This window comes from Erigeron canadensis, chromosome 9, assembly GCF_010389155.1.
Source record: "Erigeron canadensis isolate Cc75 chromosome 9, C_canadensis_v1, whole genome shotgun sequence".
Classification (NCBI taxonomy): Eukaryota; Viridiplantae; Streptophyta; class Magnoliopsida; order Asterales; family Asteraceae; genus Erigeron; species Erigeron canadensis.
This window is the reverse complement of record NC_057769.1, coordinates 10,071,707-10,088,932: the sequence shown is the minus strand read 5'-3', so window position 1 is coordinate 10,088,932 and position 17,226 is coordinate 10,071,707. Positions and strand designations below refer to the sequence as shown.

The 17,226-nt window shown below is 33.0% G+C and overlaps 3 protein-coding genes across 3 annotated transcripts; 1 reads left to right on the top strand and 2 right to left on the bottom strand.

Annotated features, from left to right (window-relative positions):
- Nucleotides 1-671: 671 nt before the first annotated feature.
- On the top strand, nt 672-4,378 carry LOC122581877 (elongation factor P). Its single transcript, XM_043754192.1, has 6 exons — nt 672-987; nt 1,081-1,158; nt 2,737-2,843; nt 3,190-3,267; nt 3,561-3,744; nt 4,063-4,378. The coding sequence occupies exons 1-6, from the start codon at nt 861-863 to the stop codon at nt 4,179-4,181; spliced, it is 693 nt and encodes a 230-aa protein (XP_043610127.1). The 5' UTR covers nt 672-860; the 3' UTR covers nt 4,182-4,378.
- Nucleotides 4,379-5,145: 767 nt separating this feature from the next.
- Nucleotides 5,146-6,820, bottom strand: LOC122581876 (pentatricopeptide repeat-containing protein At1g62670, mitochondrial-like). The gene has a single exon (XM_043754191.1). The coding sequence runs from the start codon at nt 6,794-6,796 to the stop codon at nt 5,342-5,344; it is 1,455 nt and encodes a 484-aa protein (XP_043610126.1). The 5' UTR covers nt 6,797-6,820; the 3' UTR covers nt 5,146-5,341.
- Nucleotides 6,821-12,626: 5,806 nt separating this feature from the next.
- LOC122580963 (probable LRR receptor-like serine/threonine-protein kinase IRK) lies at nt 12,627-16,322 on the bottom strand. Its single transcript, XM_043753110.1, has 2 exons — nt 14,510-16,322; nt 12,627-14,393 (listed from the first exon to the last, which is right to left on the bottom strand). Exons 1-2 carry the CDS (start codon nt 15,997-15,999, stop codon nt 12,944-12,946), a joined length of 2,940 nt encoding a protein of 979 aa, XP_043609045.1. The 5' UTR covers nt 16,000-16,322; the 3' UTR covers nt 12,627-12,943.
- Nucleotides 16,323-17,226: the final 904 nt, after the last annotated feature.

Below are 17,226 nucleotides of genomic sequence, written 5' to 3'. Positions count from 1 at the left end.
TTTTTTAGTTGCCCGTGTTTAAGCCACTCAATTCGATTTTGGTTTTAAAAATCATGAGCTTTTAATAACGTGTCACATAAGTTAATGGAATGTAGATTATTACGAGTTGAATATTGTCAATCTTAATTGAGTATTATTGGTTCATAATCATTTTTAAACTCATATAACATATATTAATTATTTTTTAAAAAATATATATCATATGAACTTATGGCCTTGTGGGTTATTACTTATTACAAAATAAAATATTTTCAGTCTTAGTTCACTTAAAAGGTTAAGAGGGTAAAAATAAAGTTAAGGAAGTTAAGTGCAAAATAATGATGATTTCAAAATTAGGTGATAAAATGATTAAAAGTAAAATTTTTAGAATTTAAGATTATACTATCATTTAAAAAAGAGTTTTGTTAATGATAATATTAATTAATTTGACGCATTAAAATTTGTACTTTGTCTTGTGAAAATTCAGAGGCGGTTATTTATATGTAAAATACTACTTTTTATGCATGTAATAAGTTGTTAATGACAACCTTTAAAAAAACAATGATTAAAAATGATTATTTTATCAAAATTAAATGGTTAAAATGTTACTCGTATTATCTCTATATTCAAACACATATTTTAATCCAATTTATTAAAAGATATTCGTTGACACTTTGCATAACCAAAATAAAACAAGCAGCCAAACACCGGAAAAACAAAAACCTCTTATCCCCAAAATCTTTCAAAATATTCTTGAAATCGCCTATCTGGACCTCCATTGATTATGGTTTCTGGGTAAAACAAAGAACATAGAAAAAAACACACCAAATCCCACCATAATTACACACACACACATAAAAACACATACATACAAGAAATCTATGATGGCAAACATGATGTCATTCAAGTTATCTTCTTTCTCAACCAGTTTTGCGCCAACACTTTCATTTTCTTCAAAGAAATTATATCTTCCCATGAAGTTTTCTCCTCGCAGGCCTACATTTCCAAGTAAAAAATATTTTACTTTATATCTATATCTATATATTAATGGGTGTTTGATATATTTACAGAGGATGTAGTGATGATTTTTTTTTTTTGCAGGAATATATGCATTTTCTAGTAATGATATTAAAGTGGGTTCCAATATTGAGGTTGATGGGACTCCTTGGAAAGTTATAGGTAATTTAGTTTCCACTTGGTTTAATTTTTGTAAATATTTGGATGATTTTGTGCAATGCTGGTTTGGTTTAGGAATGGAAATGGGCCCGGTTTAGTTAATTATGATTTTAAACTGGTTACGGAACCAGGCGGTTCGACACTCTCGGTATATGTATTATATCTTTATCATTTCACCTGAACCTGTGAAATGTTTTACTAGTATTCCCAAACCAAATAACCGGTCCAATTTATTGGGTTCAAGTTTACCCGTTGAGTTAAGTTTCGTTGTCAACCCTAGTTTGGTTTCATGTGTATTGATGCATTTATGATAGATACTTAAGAGGTGTTTGGCTTAGCTTATTGATGAGCCTGTTTTTATGACTTAATTTTGAACTTATGAGCTTATTATGACATGTAATTGCAAATTAAATTCTTATGTCCATAAATAAGCCACAAAACCGGAGCTTATTAGAAAATAAGACAAACTCATATAATCAAATAAACTTGAAGATAAGCTAAGCCAAACACCCAAATAATCTATTTTTTACTATTGAAATGAAGACCCGTTTGTTCACATGTGCTGTTTTAGTTATCATAAATTCCTTAAATGAATTCTTAACTTTTGGTTTGCAGACCTACTAATACATATTGGTAACTCTGCATCTCAAATTGGAATATGAATATAGAACTAGAAATAACTTAACACCCCGAGCTAGGGCTCGAAATATTACGAAAATTATATAGAACACGGTGGAATTAATGTAGGCAAACTAAATGATAATGAGTGAATTCGGTGAATCCAACATAATAAGTCAAATATTCATACAAAATGCACAAGGAGCAAACGACCATCAAAGTTTACAAAACAATAGTCTAACGATGGCTATGGATCCTAAGCATAATGCAAAATAGGCAAATGAATCCTTGATCCACATAAGTCCAAGCCCGAGTCAAAAGCAAGTAGAAATCATGCATCACGTCCTTGGTTCACCTGATTACCTGAAAAGTGTACTAAACAAGTCAAAATAACTACATTATTTGTTAATGAACAAGTATACGTGTATAATGGACCTATAGAAATATAAGATTTTTAGATGATTTAATGTGTATAGAAGACGTTCTTCCAAGAATTGCAATATAGGTATGCTTTAGATATCCACAAATATTATCTAAACAGCGTTACCTATTATAAGAAAGAATTTTTTTTCTTTAGGATAATCCTGAAAGATGCACACCTTACTTTCATAAGTTTCTCAAAAACGAAAACATAACCATGTACGCATAGGGGGAATATGGTTTGCAGTAATCCGATGGAAATCAAAGGAATCGAAGTTTACATATTTCATATCCTCTTTACTCTTTAGTTTCATCTTTTGATGGAAATGAATCCTCCACAGTTTACCAGTTTATCCCTTTTTATGGAATTGAATTCACTGGATTTCTTTGAATTCCTTTAGAAAGGGTATATGTCAAATTGTCAATGCCTAGGTGTTATATGGAATGCCCACATTTTCCAACTTGCTCTAACCCTATGGTTTTGGGTATCCTTTTTTTTTCCTTTCTCTTTATCCATCTCTTGTTGTGTTGTTTGATGTTCAGAGTTTCTTCATGTGAAGCCTGGTAAAGGGGCTGCTTATGTGAGGACTACACTACGGAATCATATCACAGGAAACTCTGTTGAGAAAACTTTCCGGGCTGGAAGCAAGGTAAATATAAATATATAATCTTAAAATTTGTTTTGAATATATTAAAGGCAATGCAGATCGAAACCCTTTGCCCAGTTCTCTTTTATTGAAACAGTCTCTTTCAAGTTATAAGGCTGCTTTTCTAATCCAATATTGATCTAGATTTTTCTGTAATTACACGCAAAACACAATTCTATATGCAATATTAGTGGTAAACTTGACATTTCTACCAAGATGAATTACAAACCGTTGAAAGAACCAGTGTCATTTTGTGCAGCTAAAAAAGTTGTTTTTTTTCCCTGTAAAGTCAGTGTGTACCTACAAAACAATTCCTTGACTGAATGAAATTACGCTATGCTCTTCTCAGATTGAACAAGCTGAGATATCTAAGGAGACAAAGCAATTCACCTACAAGGACGGTACACAGTTTGTTTTCATGGATCTGGTTGGTATCTTTATGCTCTTTCATAATTGAAGATTTTCATGTATCTTTTTCCTATGTTCTACTCCACTAATTGTCAATATTGTAAACAATATGCTATTGATTTGTGTCCAGGAGACTTTAACTTGTCGTCAATCAAAGTTATGTTATTGATTGACAAATAGTCGAAAAACTTTTTATAAGACCATGTATCTATAGTTCCATTCAACTTGACGAAAACATTGCAATCTCTTTGAAGCATATCATGAGATAATATATGCTATATCTGTTTTTAATGTGGCCATATTATGTTGTAGACTTCATATGAGGAAGTCCGTCTTAACGAGTCAGATATGGGAGATAAAACGAAATGGCTAAAAGAAGGCATGGATTGCAATTTGCTATTTTGGAAGGGCAAGGTTATCGATTTTGAGCTCCCAATACAAGTTAAGGTGAAAATCACAGACGTTGATCCTGGCTTGAAAGGTGACACGGCTCAAGGTAATATAACTATATAAGTAGTACTTCACCATCCTTAATCCTATTAGATAGATAATCACTTTTAAAATGCACATTCAAACACACCCTTTACTGCACATCCCAGCAATAATATTGCTGCCAATGGATGAAATCGGTACACATTTATTTGGCAGAAAACATGGTAATTTAAAAGCTCACGTAATACACCCTCTGTATTTAACTATCCATCTAATATATAGAATTCACTTTAACAAAGTCTAATAATGAATTACTAGAAATTAGCAAATTAGAAACCTATTTGAGAATGGATTATAACTCGAAACCGATTTGTGTTGGCAGGTGGAACAAAGCCAGCCACTGTGGAAACCGGTGCTGTTGTGAATGTCCCTTTGTTTGTAGAGAGAGGTTCAGAAATAATAGTGGATACCAGGACTGGGCAGTACGTGAGTCGTGTATGAGTCGCCATGAATGTGCCTTCAAACAGGTCTTTTGCAGTACATTTTTGATCAACCATGTCTGTACAAGACTTTATTGTAGCTTTAGATTTTAGAAGGCATGTTAGTAGTTTTGGTGTAAAAGAGGTATGATATACATATTGTATGAATCATGAATGTATACTCTTCAAGTTACATGAAAGCAACTTGTATTACAGAAAGACTTCATAGTTTGTCATTCTTCAAGCCTATTCTTTTTCTCTCTTTTTTTTCTTTGAAAGGTATGATGGTAGGATTACTATGTAATCACTTAGCCTAATAGTGCATACACTGATACACATGACAGGATGTAAATGACATCCCTAAATTTGTATATTTAGGGATACATGAGATGTTAAGTGTATATACTTATCCTAATAGTGTATTTACATGACTTGGATTGTTTGTTAAAACTCTAAATTGTGTTTTAACTTATCTTATTATTTCAAGGATATTACTAGTATACGAAGTCATATTTGCCAGTTCTTAATGTTTAAATTATCGTTTTTTGCTTCTCAATATCCAATTATACGGACGTCAAATGATCACTAGTATACCAGTGTATTTAAAGTTGACTAATTGGGTAAAAATAAGATTTACACGTTTACTTCTGAGCTTCATTTGAAACCGTTTTACTCATCTAACACAGTGTCTCTCGCATATAATTAATCTAACTCGCCATCCAAGAATGTACCCAGCTCTAAGAACAAGGTCATAGAACAGACTACTTCCCCATGGGCACGGAAAGCATCCTATACCAAGAAATACAGAGTATATAGTTTATAACGCTTTATATAAATAGTCTCATGAGTCTTGTATAGATTAGACCATACATTTTTCTGTACTTGTTTGTTATCACTGTCTATTATGTAGCTAGATACTGCTAAACACAAACATCCAAATTAATTCAACGCTACATTAACTTAATAAAGAGCAAGAACATCGAAACTTTCTTTTCTAACAGACCTTTGGATTAAAACTGATGCACTGTTAGTAGTTACACAAAAAATTGTATCAACTTACTCTCAAAATAGTAACCTGAAACTACTTGCAGTATGACAAATGAATTATCATAGCACCATGATAAAGTATCTTATCCTACTTCTGAATTTAACACAAAAGGGGAAAAAATATTTAAACTTAGATCATATGACAATAGGCTTCCTAAGCGGAGTCACGCCATTTTTCAACGCAGCGCAATATACACAGCTAGCATCTGTAACCATGCCTTGTCGATTCATCTCATTAATCAAGGCATCAAATGCAACTCGATCAACCATTTCACTTCTCCCTTGACAAGCCAAAACCAAAATCGACATTGCCTTCTCAATCTTCCCCTCAACACAAAGCCCTTTAACCACGATATTCAAAGTGAACGTTCTTGGTGCCAACCCCATCTTTAACATCTCATACAAATTAACAAAAGCTCTATCCATCTCATTCCCATTACAAAAAGCTTCAATCATCAACTCATAAGCACAAGGATCAATCTCACACCCTCTCTTACACATTTCATCAAACATTCGGTATGCATCTTTCAAAAACTCTTTTTCCTTCCTAGACTTCCTACACACACCTCTCAACAAAGTATTCATCATTCGTTCATCAACTGCAAACCCCATATCCATCATCTCATCATAAACCCTAACCCCTGCCTTAATCTCTCCCCATTGTAACAACCCATGTAACAATGTACTATAACTAACATAATCCGGCTCACAATTTCGCTCTTTCATTTCTTTCAACAAACTAAACCCTTCCATTGGTCTACCTTCCTTAAAATACCCATTAAAGATAGTATTATAACACACTATACTTGGACTTAAACCTATCTCAATAGCTTCATTAAGCAACTCTAAAGCCTCATTAGACCTACCTACTTTACAAAAACCATCCATAACCGCGGTATAGCTATACACGTCGGGACGCAACTTCAAACGCTTAAAGCTCACACCTTTATAATCATCATTACAAGATTTTTTGATTTTTGTCAACAATTCAAAAGCTTCTTCAACTCTACCAACATAACACAATCCTTTTAACAAACAATTATAAGTATTAATAGTTGGTTCACATTTAACCTTATCCATCATTTCCAACACTTCAAATGCTTGTTTTAACTTTCCTTTTTTACAAAAACAATTGATTATTTGTGTAAAGATTTTAACTTTATCAAAATCCAAATCAAACCCATTTTCAATCATGTGTTCTAAAACCTTTTTACCTTCCATTGGTTCATTTTTCTTGCAGTAATAATGAACAAGTATGGAAAAAGTCAAACTATTAGGCAAAAAGTCAAAACTTGACAAACTTGAATATAAGTTATAAGCAAGGTCTAATTCATGTTTTGAGACCAAACCCATGAAGAGACTGTTGAATTGAGATATGGTTTTAATGTTGCCAAGTTTGATGTTTTGGGTCAAAACTTGGTGATTTTGGGATTTTTGTTGTTGTGTTTCTTGAATTGGGGATTTGTGTTTTAAGTAGGAATTGAATTTGAGAGTGTGTGTTGTTGTTGCAAAGAGAGTGAATTTGGTTGGTTTTGGAGAAATGAAAAGAAGTGAAGATGGAGGGAGGCGAGGTAAAGATGTTGAGTTCATGTTTGGCTAGTGACCATGGCGACACCAAATGGTGATTGGATATTTTTTGTATTTATATGTATTTTTATTTTTAAAGAACGTGTTATATTTTAACTTAAAAACTTATAACAAAACATTAACTAACTTAGCTTTAGCTTAGCTTTATTTGTTGTATTTTTAATGCTCGGAAATAAAAAATAAAAATAAACTTAAAACTTGGGGGGAAAAAAATCATAACGGTTATTTATATTTATTAGTTATAATTTAAAATTATAAAATGTTGAAGATAAATGTTTTATTTGTGAAGATGATAAATAAAAAAAATTAATATGTAAATAGGACAATATCAAATATTTTATTTTTTATATTTTTCTTAAAAATTTACATATTTAATAAAATCAAAATATATAGCTGAATAGAAATAGAATTTCGACAAAATATAATGATTAACCATATCATATGTTCTGTCTAATCACGTACATCACGACTATATGTTAGGGCATTGATAAAGGCTAAATGTGACACATTTTTGTTGTAAGATCGAGCATTGAATTTCATGTTTGTCATATGTAACAACATAGTTTCATTTTTTGGTATTTTAATAATTGTCAGGTATTTTGAATGAAAAAAAAAAAGAAATTATCACAAATCGTCTTTGTGGTTTGTTCGATTTGTTTTCATCCCTATGTTTTTTTCTCATTAAGTATCCATGTACTTTTCATTTTTCATTTTCAGTCGTCCCTGATACCAACAGCCGTCATTTTTTCTCAGTTAAACCCCTCATGTGCAATGCACATGAGGGTATAATCGTCCATTTCGTAACCACAAGGACTATTTGTGATAATGATATAAAATCATATTTATACAAAATACCCTTCTTCTTTCTCCTCTTTTTTGTTTCTTTAATCATCCATCACCATCACCATTCACTAAGCCTACCAAACTTGTTTTTTTTTTTATAGTTTGAACATGCTTTTAACGATTGAATAAAGACTCAAAAAAATCAATTGTATGCTTTAGGTGAAAATAAACTACAAGATCAATTCAATTGATAAAAATATGCAATTCAATTTAACACTCAAAAAATAAAATTAGTTAAAATAAAATCAACCGTATATTTTAGACTTTTCTTATTTTTTCATTATTTATGTACTTCAAATTTTCCAATATCTGTCCAAATGGATCGAACCAATGAAACTAAATTGCAGTAGGAATTCGGAAAGAAAAAAGGCTATGTGACACATTAATTGTTGAATCAACTAGATAATGCAAAAGTTGATTTTTTTACCTGAGGAGCAAATATGTATGCTAATGTCCCACATAGAGGCTAGAGCACCTCCCAAAAGTCACCACTGCCTCTGCAAAGTCCCAGTCACAGGAATACGAATCGAGCAAACCAATTTGTGAAAATTTCTATAATAAAAAAAATAGGAAAAAGAACATTATTGAAGACGCTTAACTATTTGGGCCTGAAAAACCTTTAATCTGAGTGGGCTAGCAAGTATATATCTAATATCTGAGGTCCTCAATCCATGCTAAGTTAGATGAGTTTAGGGCCCATTTCTATAGAAGTTTACTTGGTTTTTACTTCTCATCTTCTCATCTAAGGGTAAGTATGGGTCACATCTAAGGGTAAGTATGGGTCAGCTTGAATCAGTTTTTGGCTAAAACCGATCTCCGAACCGATCCATTCGGGTTTTAGAAAATCAAAACTGTTGGATTCAGTTTTTGTTCGGTTCGGTTTTTTTGATTTTTCGTTTCTGTTCGGATCGGTTTCGGTTTTTTTTTTTTTTTAAATTTTTATTTTTTTGTTTATGATGTTATATATTTAATTTTCAATTGTTAACAAAAAAAACTATGATATAGAAACTAAAATATAGATATGCTTTTTTATTAACTAATTATACTTTTTACGTGTTAAAATTGATATAATTTTTATAAAACGAATTGATTTTATTGTACGTTTTCATCTAAAACATATAATTTATAAAGATTTGTACACTAAAAAGACAAAAAGTTTAAATATATTAACATATTTACAAATTATAAGTAATAAATATAAATGGAATATGATATAAGTATAAAATAAATTAAAATATAATGGGTTCGGTTCGGTTTTCTATCGGTTTTTTGGCATATGAAACCGAAACCCGAACCGATCCGTTCGGTTTTTGAAAGACAAAAACCAAACCAATGGATTTCATTCGGTTTTCAGTTTTTTCGGTTCGATTTTATCGGGGTTTTTCGGATTTTGGTTTTCCGATTCAGCTTTTGCCCATCCCTACGTATGAATATAACACAATTTGAGTACATTTCGAGCCCCGCATCCTTTGCAAGTGTTAAATTTGGAACTTTATGTAAAGATTATTGCTAATTATATAATTAAAAATAAATCGTAAACTTGTACGTGGTTACCCTAATACTATTTCACTTGGTGTTGCTAGTGAATAAAAATGGAATGAAATCATTAATATTGTACATTGTACAAATCAGTTAAAGTTAGTGGACTAAATGATTGATGCGAACATAAAAAACATTTCAAGCAACATTCAATAATAACGATCATTGCTAATCTCAAATATGTCCATGAAAAAACTTTCCCTTGAAGGGATAATCTTTCTATAGATGTTATTATTATTTCAACCATGAGATGCTAAAACTTATGTTTGTTTAATTCTTTTAATTGAGGAATTTTTATAAATTACACTTTTCGTCCTTAAAGTTGGCACGTTTTTCACTTTTCATCCCTAAAGTTTAAAAATTACAATTTTGACCTTAAAGTAGGCCAATTTTTTCAATAACCGTCCCTCACCAAACGTCGTTAAGTTTCAACCGTTAAGTAGGTCACGTGCAAGACACGTGAGGGACTGAAAGTGCAAAAAATTACAAGTTCAGGGACGAAAAATGAAAATTACTTTTTTGTTGTCGGAAAACTTCATCTTCTCCGGCTGAGTGGCCGGAAAATTCGCCAGAAAACTTGGAATGTCGATATCTCACTCGTTTCTTCGAATTAGACCATGAAACCACCACCAAACTTCTCAAAATTCATTTCCACACGAATCCTAACAAAAGTTGATCACCTTCAAACACCATACAAACCATCCCCACCTTTGATTTTCATCATACGACCACCACCTAGCTTCCAACACCCCACGGTTCACCACCACCCCACAAACTGTTCACCACCACTCCACGGCTACCCCCTTCATACAACATCCATGACACCACCTGTTCGTGTTATAACTGGTCAGCTGTGTTGGTTATATATAAAGGTGGTGGTGAGTTGTAACAACAACGAGAGAGAAAGGGAGAGACGTGAGGGATGTTGAGGGGTGGTGGCCGGCTGCTGTTACTTGTATATGGTGGTCGCGATGTTTGATGGTTACAAAGGGGTGGCGTGAGGTGGTGAGTTGAAGGTGGTGATGACCCGACGGTGAGTTAAAGGTGGTCATTTATCTTTTTAATTGTTAGGATTCGTGCGGAAATGAATTTTGAGAAGTTTGGTGGTGGTTTCGTGGTCTAATTCGAAGAAACGAGTGAGATATCGACATTCCAAGTTTTCCGGCGAATTTTCCGGCCACTCAGCCGGAGAAGATGAAGTTTTCCGACAACAGAAAAGTAATTTTCATTTTTCGTCCCTGAACTTGTAATTTTTTGCACTTTCAGTCCCTCACGTGTTTTGCACGTGACCTACTTAACGGCTGAAACTTAACGACGTTTGGTGAGGGACGGTTATTGAAAAAATTGGCCAACTTTAGGGTCAAAATTGTAATTTTTAAACTTTAGGGATGAAAAGTGAAAAACGTGCCAACTTCAAGGACGAAAAGTGTAATTTACTCTAAAAAAAATGGTGAAAGGTCATATAAAGTTAAGTATTTTGATCTGATTTTTATGGTCTAATCGATATTTATGTGGGTGTTAAACATTTTCTCTAGTAAATCTCAAAATATTTCGAGTAGAGTTGGAATCATGTTTCTTCCAAGGCTTTCCGACACCTTACACTAGACATTTTTATATGATTGTAATTTGCAAGCACTAGTAAACTAAGTAAAATAGTAATTGTGACAATTAAAAGTTTAGAACAACAAAATTATTGTATAGATCGAGAACTACATAAAGAATTTGAATAGGGGAAGACACCTACCTTCTTCTATTTAAAAATATATAAACATAAAGGCTACACCATGTGAAGTGGTCTTGTGCTCATTGATTCATTTGGCCCCCCACTCCTTTTAAGCTTCCAATACCATTTTTGTCATTCGATTTTATCAATGACTTCAATTTCAAGCATCACTTATTACACCAGTACTAGTAATTAATAAGGTAAAGTACTAACTAAAGTTGATTAAAGTCATTACACGTTATATATTTTGGGTGTTAAAAACATAGTACAATTTATGAATGCAACATGGTCGAACTTTTAATTTTCTTGGCACAAGAAATAAGAGTTTTAATGATCAAGTAAAAGTTTATAACTTGGTTGAAATTTTATCAACCCAAACAGAATTATTTTAGTTACGTTTGTTTAATTAGGCCAACAGAATCACTTTCATTATCAAATGTCAATAAACTCTTGGCATACGGATGTAAGAAAAAAGTAAAAAGTTTCGTCTCTCTGAAAATCTTTGATTCAGATTTGAGCGTTAACATTTTATTATTACCTTGAAAAAAGCCAACTACAAACAACTAACATGCGTTTTTCGTAAAAATAAGAATAAGAAGTTTTGTTATAAATAAATCTTCTTTATTTTGAACTTTAAATTTGTGATACTTTATTCAACAAATCATAAATATTGCAAGATAAAGACTACATACATCATACAGTAGTAGTAATTTTTCCTACTAGATCCACATAAAAGGCATTGTTTTCACCTTTTAGACTGTGTGTTCTGGTCTCAAGTGAGCTTGTTTAAAACCTTCGGTTGTTCTTGTCTTCCACGGACTCCAGGTCGTGATCAACACAAAAGTTTTGGTAAATATATATCAACTCTTAGTCGTTTCTACATTATCTTGTTTTCATATATATAAATTACATATTGATAAGTTATCATAATAATGATAATAAATACTTGAAAACAAATATAGATGTAGATATCCATTAAGGGAAAATGATCCGTACTGCAGACTTTACCTAAGCTTAGGTACTGCCATATTAAAAAAAGTTACATATTAAACCTTTGAATTTAATAAACATACATAACCCCCTGAATTTTACATAATCACCCTCTGTTTTACCTAAGATAGGTACTGCATGTCTTACCTAACCTTTCTCCATCTATTAAATATATTGGATTCAAAAACTTAAAAATTTCATCTTCAAGAGAATATTTGAACATGTTATACTAAAGAATCAAATAATGAGTGTGATTTGGTTGTAGACCAATTCAAATAAGGTAGATATCATGAGGTACAATCTTTGTATGCAATAAGTAATGCATCAACATATCAATTTAACCCCAACAATATTATTATCAAACATTGTATACTTAACAAAAATTTACATCGGAAAATGTTAAATTTATGGAACGACTAAAAATCCTCTAAATATCACATGAATATTACATGTGGATTCTACTTTTCTAATATTACATGTGAATTCCAGTAGCTATTTTTTTCTAATTCGAAGTTGAACCTGCAATCCGGCCTCATAATTTTGAAGTCCTTGTAAATGCATCTAAGTATAGTGGATTATATGTTATAACACAAATCAACTTATTCATCAAATAGTAAATATTGTGTAAAAATTGCTAGACAGATTACAGTCTACAGATGCTTTTTGCATTTTGCAACCTTTTGGGTCAGATAAAAAGCCGATAAGATGCAATCAACAAACAAACACGGTATAACAAACACGAATTTGCTCTGTAAATTTGTAATTTCTTGTAAACTAAAACAAATATCCACAAAAGGGTAAAAACTCTGCTCAACAAAGATCATCAGTAACATAATTTTCATAAAAAATCAAAGAACCAAAGACAATTTAAACAAACACATGTATAGATCCTAACGCTATATCAAACAAAATCTAACAGCAAAATGCTCCCACCAAAGATCCCATTTTTTGCATTCTCGATCCGACGGTGCCTCGAGTAATTGTGCTCGTTGTGCATATTGTCAAACACAAGCCCCGGTCATCTTTGCCAACAGCATTTTACGATTTTTTTTTTTTCATTCTATCTCTTCTTGGCCTTCAGAAGGGCATTGAATCAACTCAAGAATCTTGATCACTTCTTCCATGTCGGGCCGATTTGATGGCACTTGAGATGCACACACCAAACCAAGTTTGATAAGTGAAATAGCTTCCTCGACTGGAAAATCACCATTCAACTTTCTATCAATGCATTCGTCTGCACGAGCGTTGTCCAATGCTCCTCTAACCATATCACACAATATGACCACATCATCCTCCATATACTCTACAGGTTTCTTCCCCGTAATGATCTCGAGTACCAAGATCCCAAATCCATAAATGTCACATTTTTCAGTTATTTTGACAGTTTGACACGCGAACTCAGGAGCCATGTACCCGAGAGCACTCTGAATCTTGCTGCTTAATACATGGCGGTCTAAGGAAGGCAATAGGGCAGCTAAACCAAAGTCTCCAACTTTAGCTTCACCCGAACAATCAATCAAAACATTTGTCGACTTTATGTTGTAGTGAATCACTTTCATCTGGTGCAAATGAGACAACCCCCTTGCTGTACCGAGTATGATCTCAAACCTTTCTCTCCATGAAAGAGTACTTTCGGATGTTCCCTCGTGAAGATGCTTATACAAGCTTCCACTTGAAACATATTCATTGATCAATAATTGCAATGAGGGGGTCCAGTAATACCCTTCAAGTAGCACAAGATTTGAATGTCTGATCATCCCAAGTTTCTTCACCTCACGGTCGAAATCTTCTTGAGATTTGATCAAACTCGGTACGTGTAGCTTCTTGATGGCAACAGACCGCCCATTTCTGAGTGCAGTCCAGTAAACGACTCCAAACCCGCCACGCCCAAGCTCACACTCTTTGTTAAGTAAAGCATGGGTCCCAGAAGCAAACTCTGCATCACCCGTAAACATCACTAGTTTTCCATAGTCGGAGCTTGGTGAGCGGGTATGACTAAAATCATCTCCACCAGAAAACGTGAGGGCTACTGCAGCAGACCGGGACATCGAGTTCCTAACATGGAGGTTAAGAATTGTGACGACAATCACCCCCAAAGCTATGAACACAGCTGCACCGATGGCTATGATAGCTGAGATGCTAAGTATGATTCTTTTGTGACTCATGTTCAAAGATGACGCCCCATGGTCTGAATGAGATGGGTTTGGGTTCAAGACTATTGGCTTCGGGTGTGCTCCAGGACATGATTGGTTTACTATTGACCCGCATAAAGATGGGTTAGCATATACTGATGAAAGTGGTATGGTGTTGAAGAAACCTCCAAGAGGAAGTTCGCCTTCAAGGTCGTTATGGGAGACATTAAATGTAACGAGATTCGATAGGTTTGTTAGTTCTTTCGGTAGGCTCCCAGAGAGGTGATTGAATGATAAATCAACATATTCAAGATCGGTTAAGTTCGCGATACCTGCTGGAATCATACCAGTAATGTTGTTCTGAGATAAGCTCCTGCGGATGGAAAACAAATAAGCAGGTAATTAGTTCCATACGACCAAAATGCATCCAAACATCATAGACACAACTCAGACCAAAGAAAATTATACGAAGCAATTTTCAAGACTTACAAAGTGTTTAGAATCAAGCAGCTTTGGATCTGGTCTGGAATCGAGCCAGTAAAGAAATTACTTTCAAGCCTTAATTCTTCCAACAAACCCGCTCCACCAATCTCATTTGGAATACTTCCATTAAGCCAATTATGGCTTAAATCAACAACATTTACACCTTTTAAAGCACCCAGACTGGCAGGAACAGAACCAACCAAGCTATTCCGAGACATATTCAAGACCACCAACCTACTAAAATTTCCTATAGACAAAGGTATGCTCCCAGAAAACGAATTCAACGACAAATCCAACGTTTCAAGACTCTCAAACGCCACAACATCATTCCCACCAAACTCAACATCCCCATTGAACTGATTGCCCGAAAGCAAAACATGTTTCAACCTCAACCCAAACAACCACACAGGTAACCTCCCACTAAACAAATTCCTACTAACATCTAAAACCGAAAGATTACCACAACTCCCTAAAGTTGCAGGCAAATTCCCACTAAACCGATTCAACGAAAGGTTCAAACTTTGCAACGACCCAATCTCACCCAACGAGCTAGGAACCAACCCCGTAAAATTATTTACGGACACATCCAACGTTTCCAAACTCTTCATATTCCCGATCCATTCGGGTATCTCTCCATCAAAATAATTACCTCTTAAACTAACTACATTACATAAACTAAGTTTTTGTAAACTTAAAGGTATCTTTCCAACTAAATAATTGTCCCTAACATCAACAACTTTCAACAACAAACACTCACCAATCTTATAAGGCAATTCACCACTAAAATTATTTAAACTTAAATTAAAAACTCTTAAATCAAATAAAGTTTCTATTTTTTCACTAGGGATTTCACCAACAAAGAAATTATCAGATAAATCAATTGACCTTAAACAAGTCAAAGACCAAATACTTTTAGGCAACTCACCTGATAACTGGTTTGACTTAAAGTCAACATTAGTCAAAGTCAAACATGATGAAATTGAATCAGGGACATGACCAGTTAACTTATTGTGACTTAATGAAATGGATCTAATTGACCCACATTGTGTAAACAAGTCTTCGGGTATGGATCCGGTAAACCCGTTTTCACTTAAATCAATTATTTGTAAATTATTTTTAAATAATTGAATTATTATTGGATTATCAATAAATCCAGTAAAATTGTTTTTAGAAAGAGAAAGTGTTGTCAAATATTGCAACCTTAATAAGCCTTTGCTTATATGACCCGAAAGTGATAAACCGGGTAAACGGAGCTCCGTGACCCGACCCGAGTACTTATCACAAGTAACTCCGACCCATTTGCAAGGACTGTCATCTTCTTCTTTCCATGATGAAAGTTTGGAAAATGGGTCTTGTATATCTGCTTTAAATACCATTAAGCCTAAAACGTCGTCGTTTAAGGCTATGTTTGCTGAATTTACTGTAAAGAAAGATGTTTTTAGTAAAAGTGAAAGTAGGACGACGAACACGTGAAACGACGTCGTGTTAGTCCACATTTTTGTATGTTTTGTGAACGTTTTAATGGTGAGATTTAGATATGTAAGTAAGGTGTTTGATGAAATTCCTCAACGAAGATTGGAAACATTTTGAAGATGAATTTGGAAAAATGGAAAACTGGGTTTTGGTGGGTTTTTGGAGATAGAAAATGGGTTTGTGTTAGAATTTGAAATGAGGTTTTTAAAGTTCAGTTGGTATATTTAGTGAGAGAGGGAAAAGACAGAGTATTTTTGTGTGTGTTATAATGGAGTGGTGGTGGTGGTGGAGATTATTGGTGATGATGAATGCCGGAGAGACTGAGGAGACAGAAACTGCTTTTTCTTTTCTTTTCTTTTTCTTTATATTTTTACGAGTATTTCTTTTCTTTTTATACATAACCAGTCACCATTCACCAACACTTTTATTTTTCTATTTCTATCCATTTGTTTTTACAATTGTAGTTATCGAAAACTTTATTTAGTCTTTGGTAATAAACATCAATATTATTGATTTTATCCTAAATTTATATTTTTTTAAGTTTCACTATTTTAATAATAGTTTACTATTGGTCGATAATAAATTTTCTAACAAATATATTTTATGATTAGCACCTATATTATATGACAAACGGCGTTATAATAACTTACCGATCAATCATAATTCTTGATTTTTTTAATGTTAACTTTGGTTTTGAATTTTGACTTTAATTTACACTTTTTTGTTTTTCATCATAAATTTACATTTTTTACCCAATAATTTTTTTTTTATAAGTAAATTTTGCCTCAGACTCGTATGATGTACGCTAATCGCACAACGAAAATACTGTCGAGGAGAACCTACCAAGGCTCGAACTTGACACCTTGGAGTAAACTCTCCCCGGGCCCCGCATAGCAGGTTTAGTGAAACACCCCTGGGTACTAGGGTTTTTACCCAATAATTTTAATATAATAAATAAATAATAATAGCCAATAGACATCCAATATAATAATAACTAATGTTTATCCAATAGAATAATAATTAACTAATATATATCCAATAATATGTTTTATATAATTATAATATTAATTAATTAAGAATAAATAAAATTTTACCACTTAGATGGATATATTATATTTTGTAATATTCAAAAATCGTTAAGCATGTCATATTAAAAAATATTTCAAGATAAAACTCAAAGTTTTGATATATAGATAAAGTTTTAATTACCCAAAATAGTATATTAAAATTTTAAAATATAATATATTAAT

What these genes read in the sequence shown, in the direction of transcription:
- LOC122581877 (XM_043754192.1), top strand. Translation starts at nt 861, where the DNA reads ATGATGGCAAACATGATGTCATTCAAGTTATCTTCTTTCTCAACCAGT. An exon ending in TCGCAGGCCTACATTTCCAA is followed by an intron (nt 988 to 1,080) that starts GTAAAAAATATT and finishes TTTTTTTTGCAG; the next exon opens with GAATATATGCATTTTCTAGT. An exon ending in AGTTTGTTTTCATGGATCTG is followed by an intron (nt 3,268 to 3,560) that starts GTTGGTATCTTT and finishes ATTATGTTGTAG; the next exon opens with ACTTCATATGAGGAAGTCCG.
- LOC122581876 (XM_043754191.1), bottom strand. Translation starts at nt 6,796, where the DNA reads ATGAACTCAACATCTTTACCTCGCCTCCCTCCATCTTCACTTCTTTTC.
- LOC122580963 (XM_043753110.1), bottom strand. Translation starts at nt 15,999, where the DNA reads ATGTGGACTAACACGACGTCGTTTCACGTGTTCGTCGTCCTACTTTCA. An exon ending in TGCTTGATTCTAAACACTTT is followed by an intron (nt 14,394 to 14,509) that starts GTAAGTCTTGAA and finishes TTCCATCCGCAG; the next exon opens with GAGCTTATCTCAGAACAACA.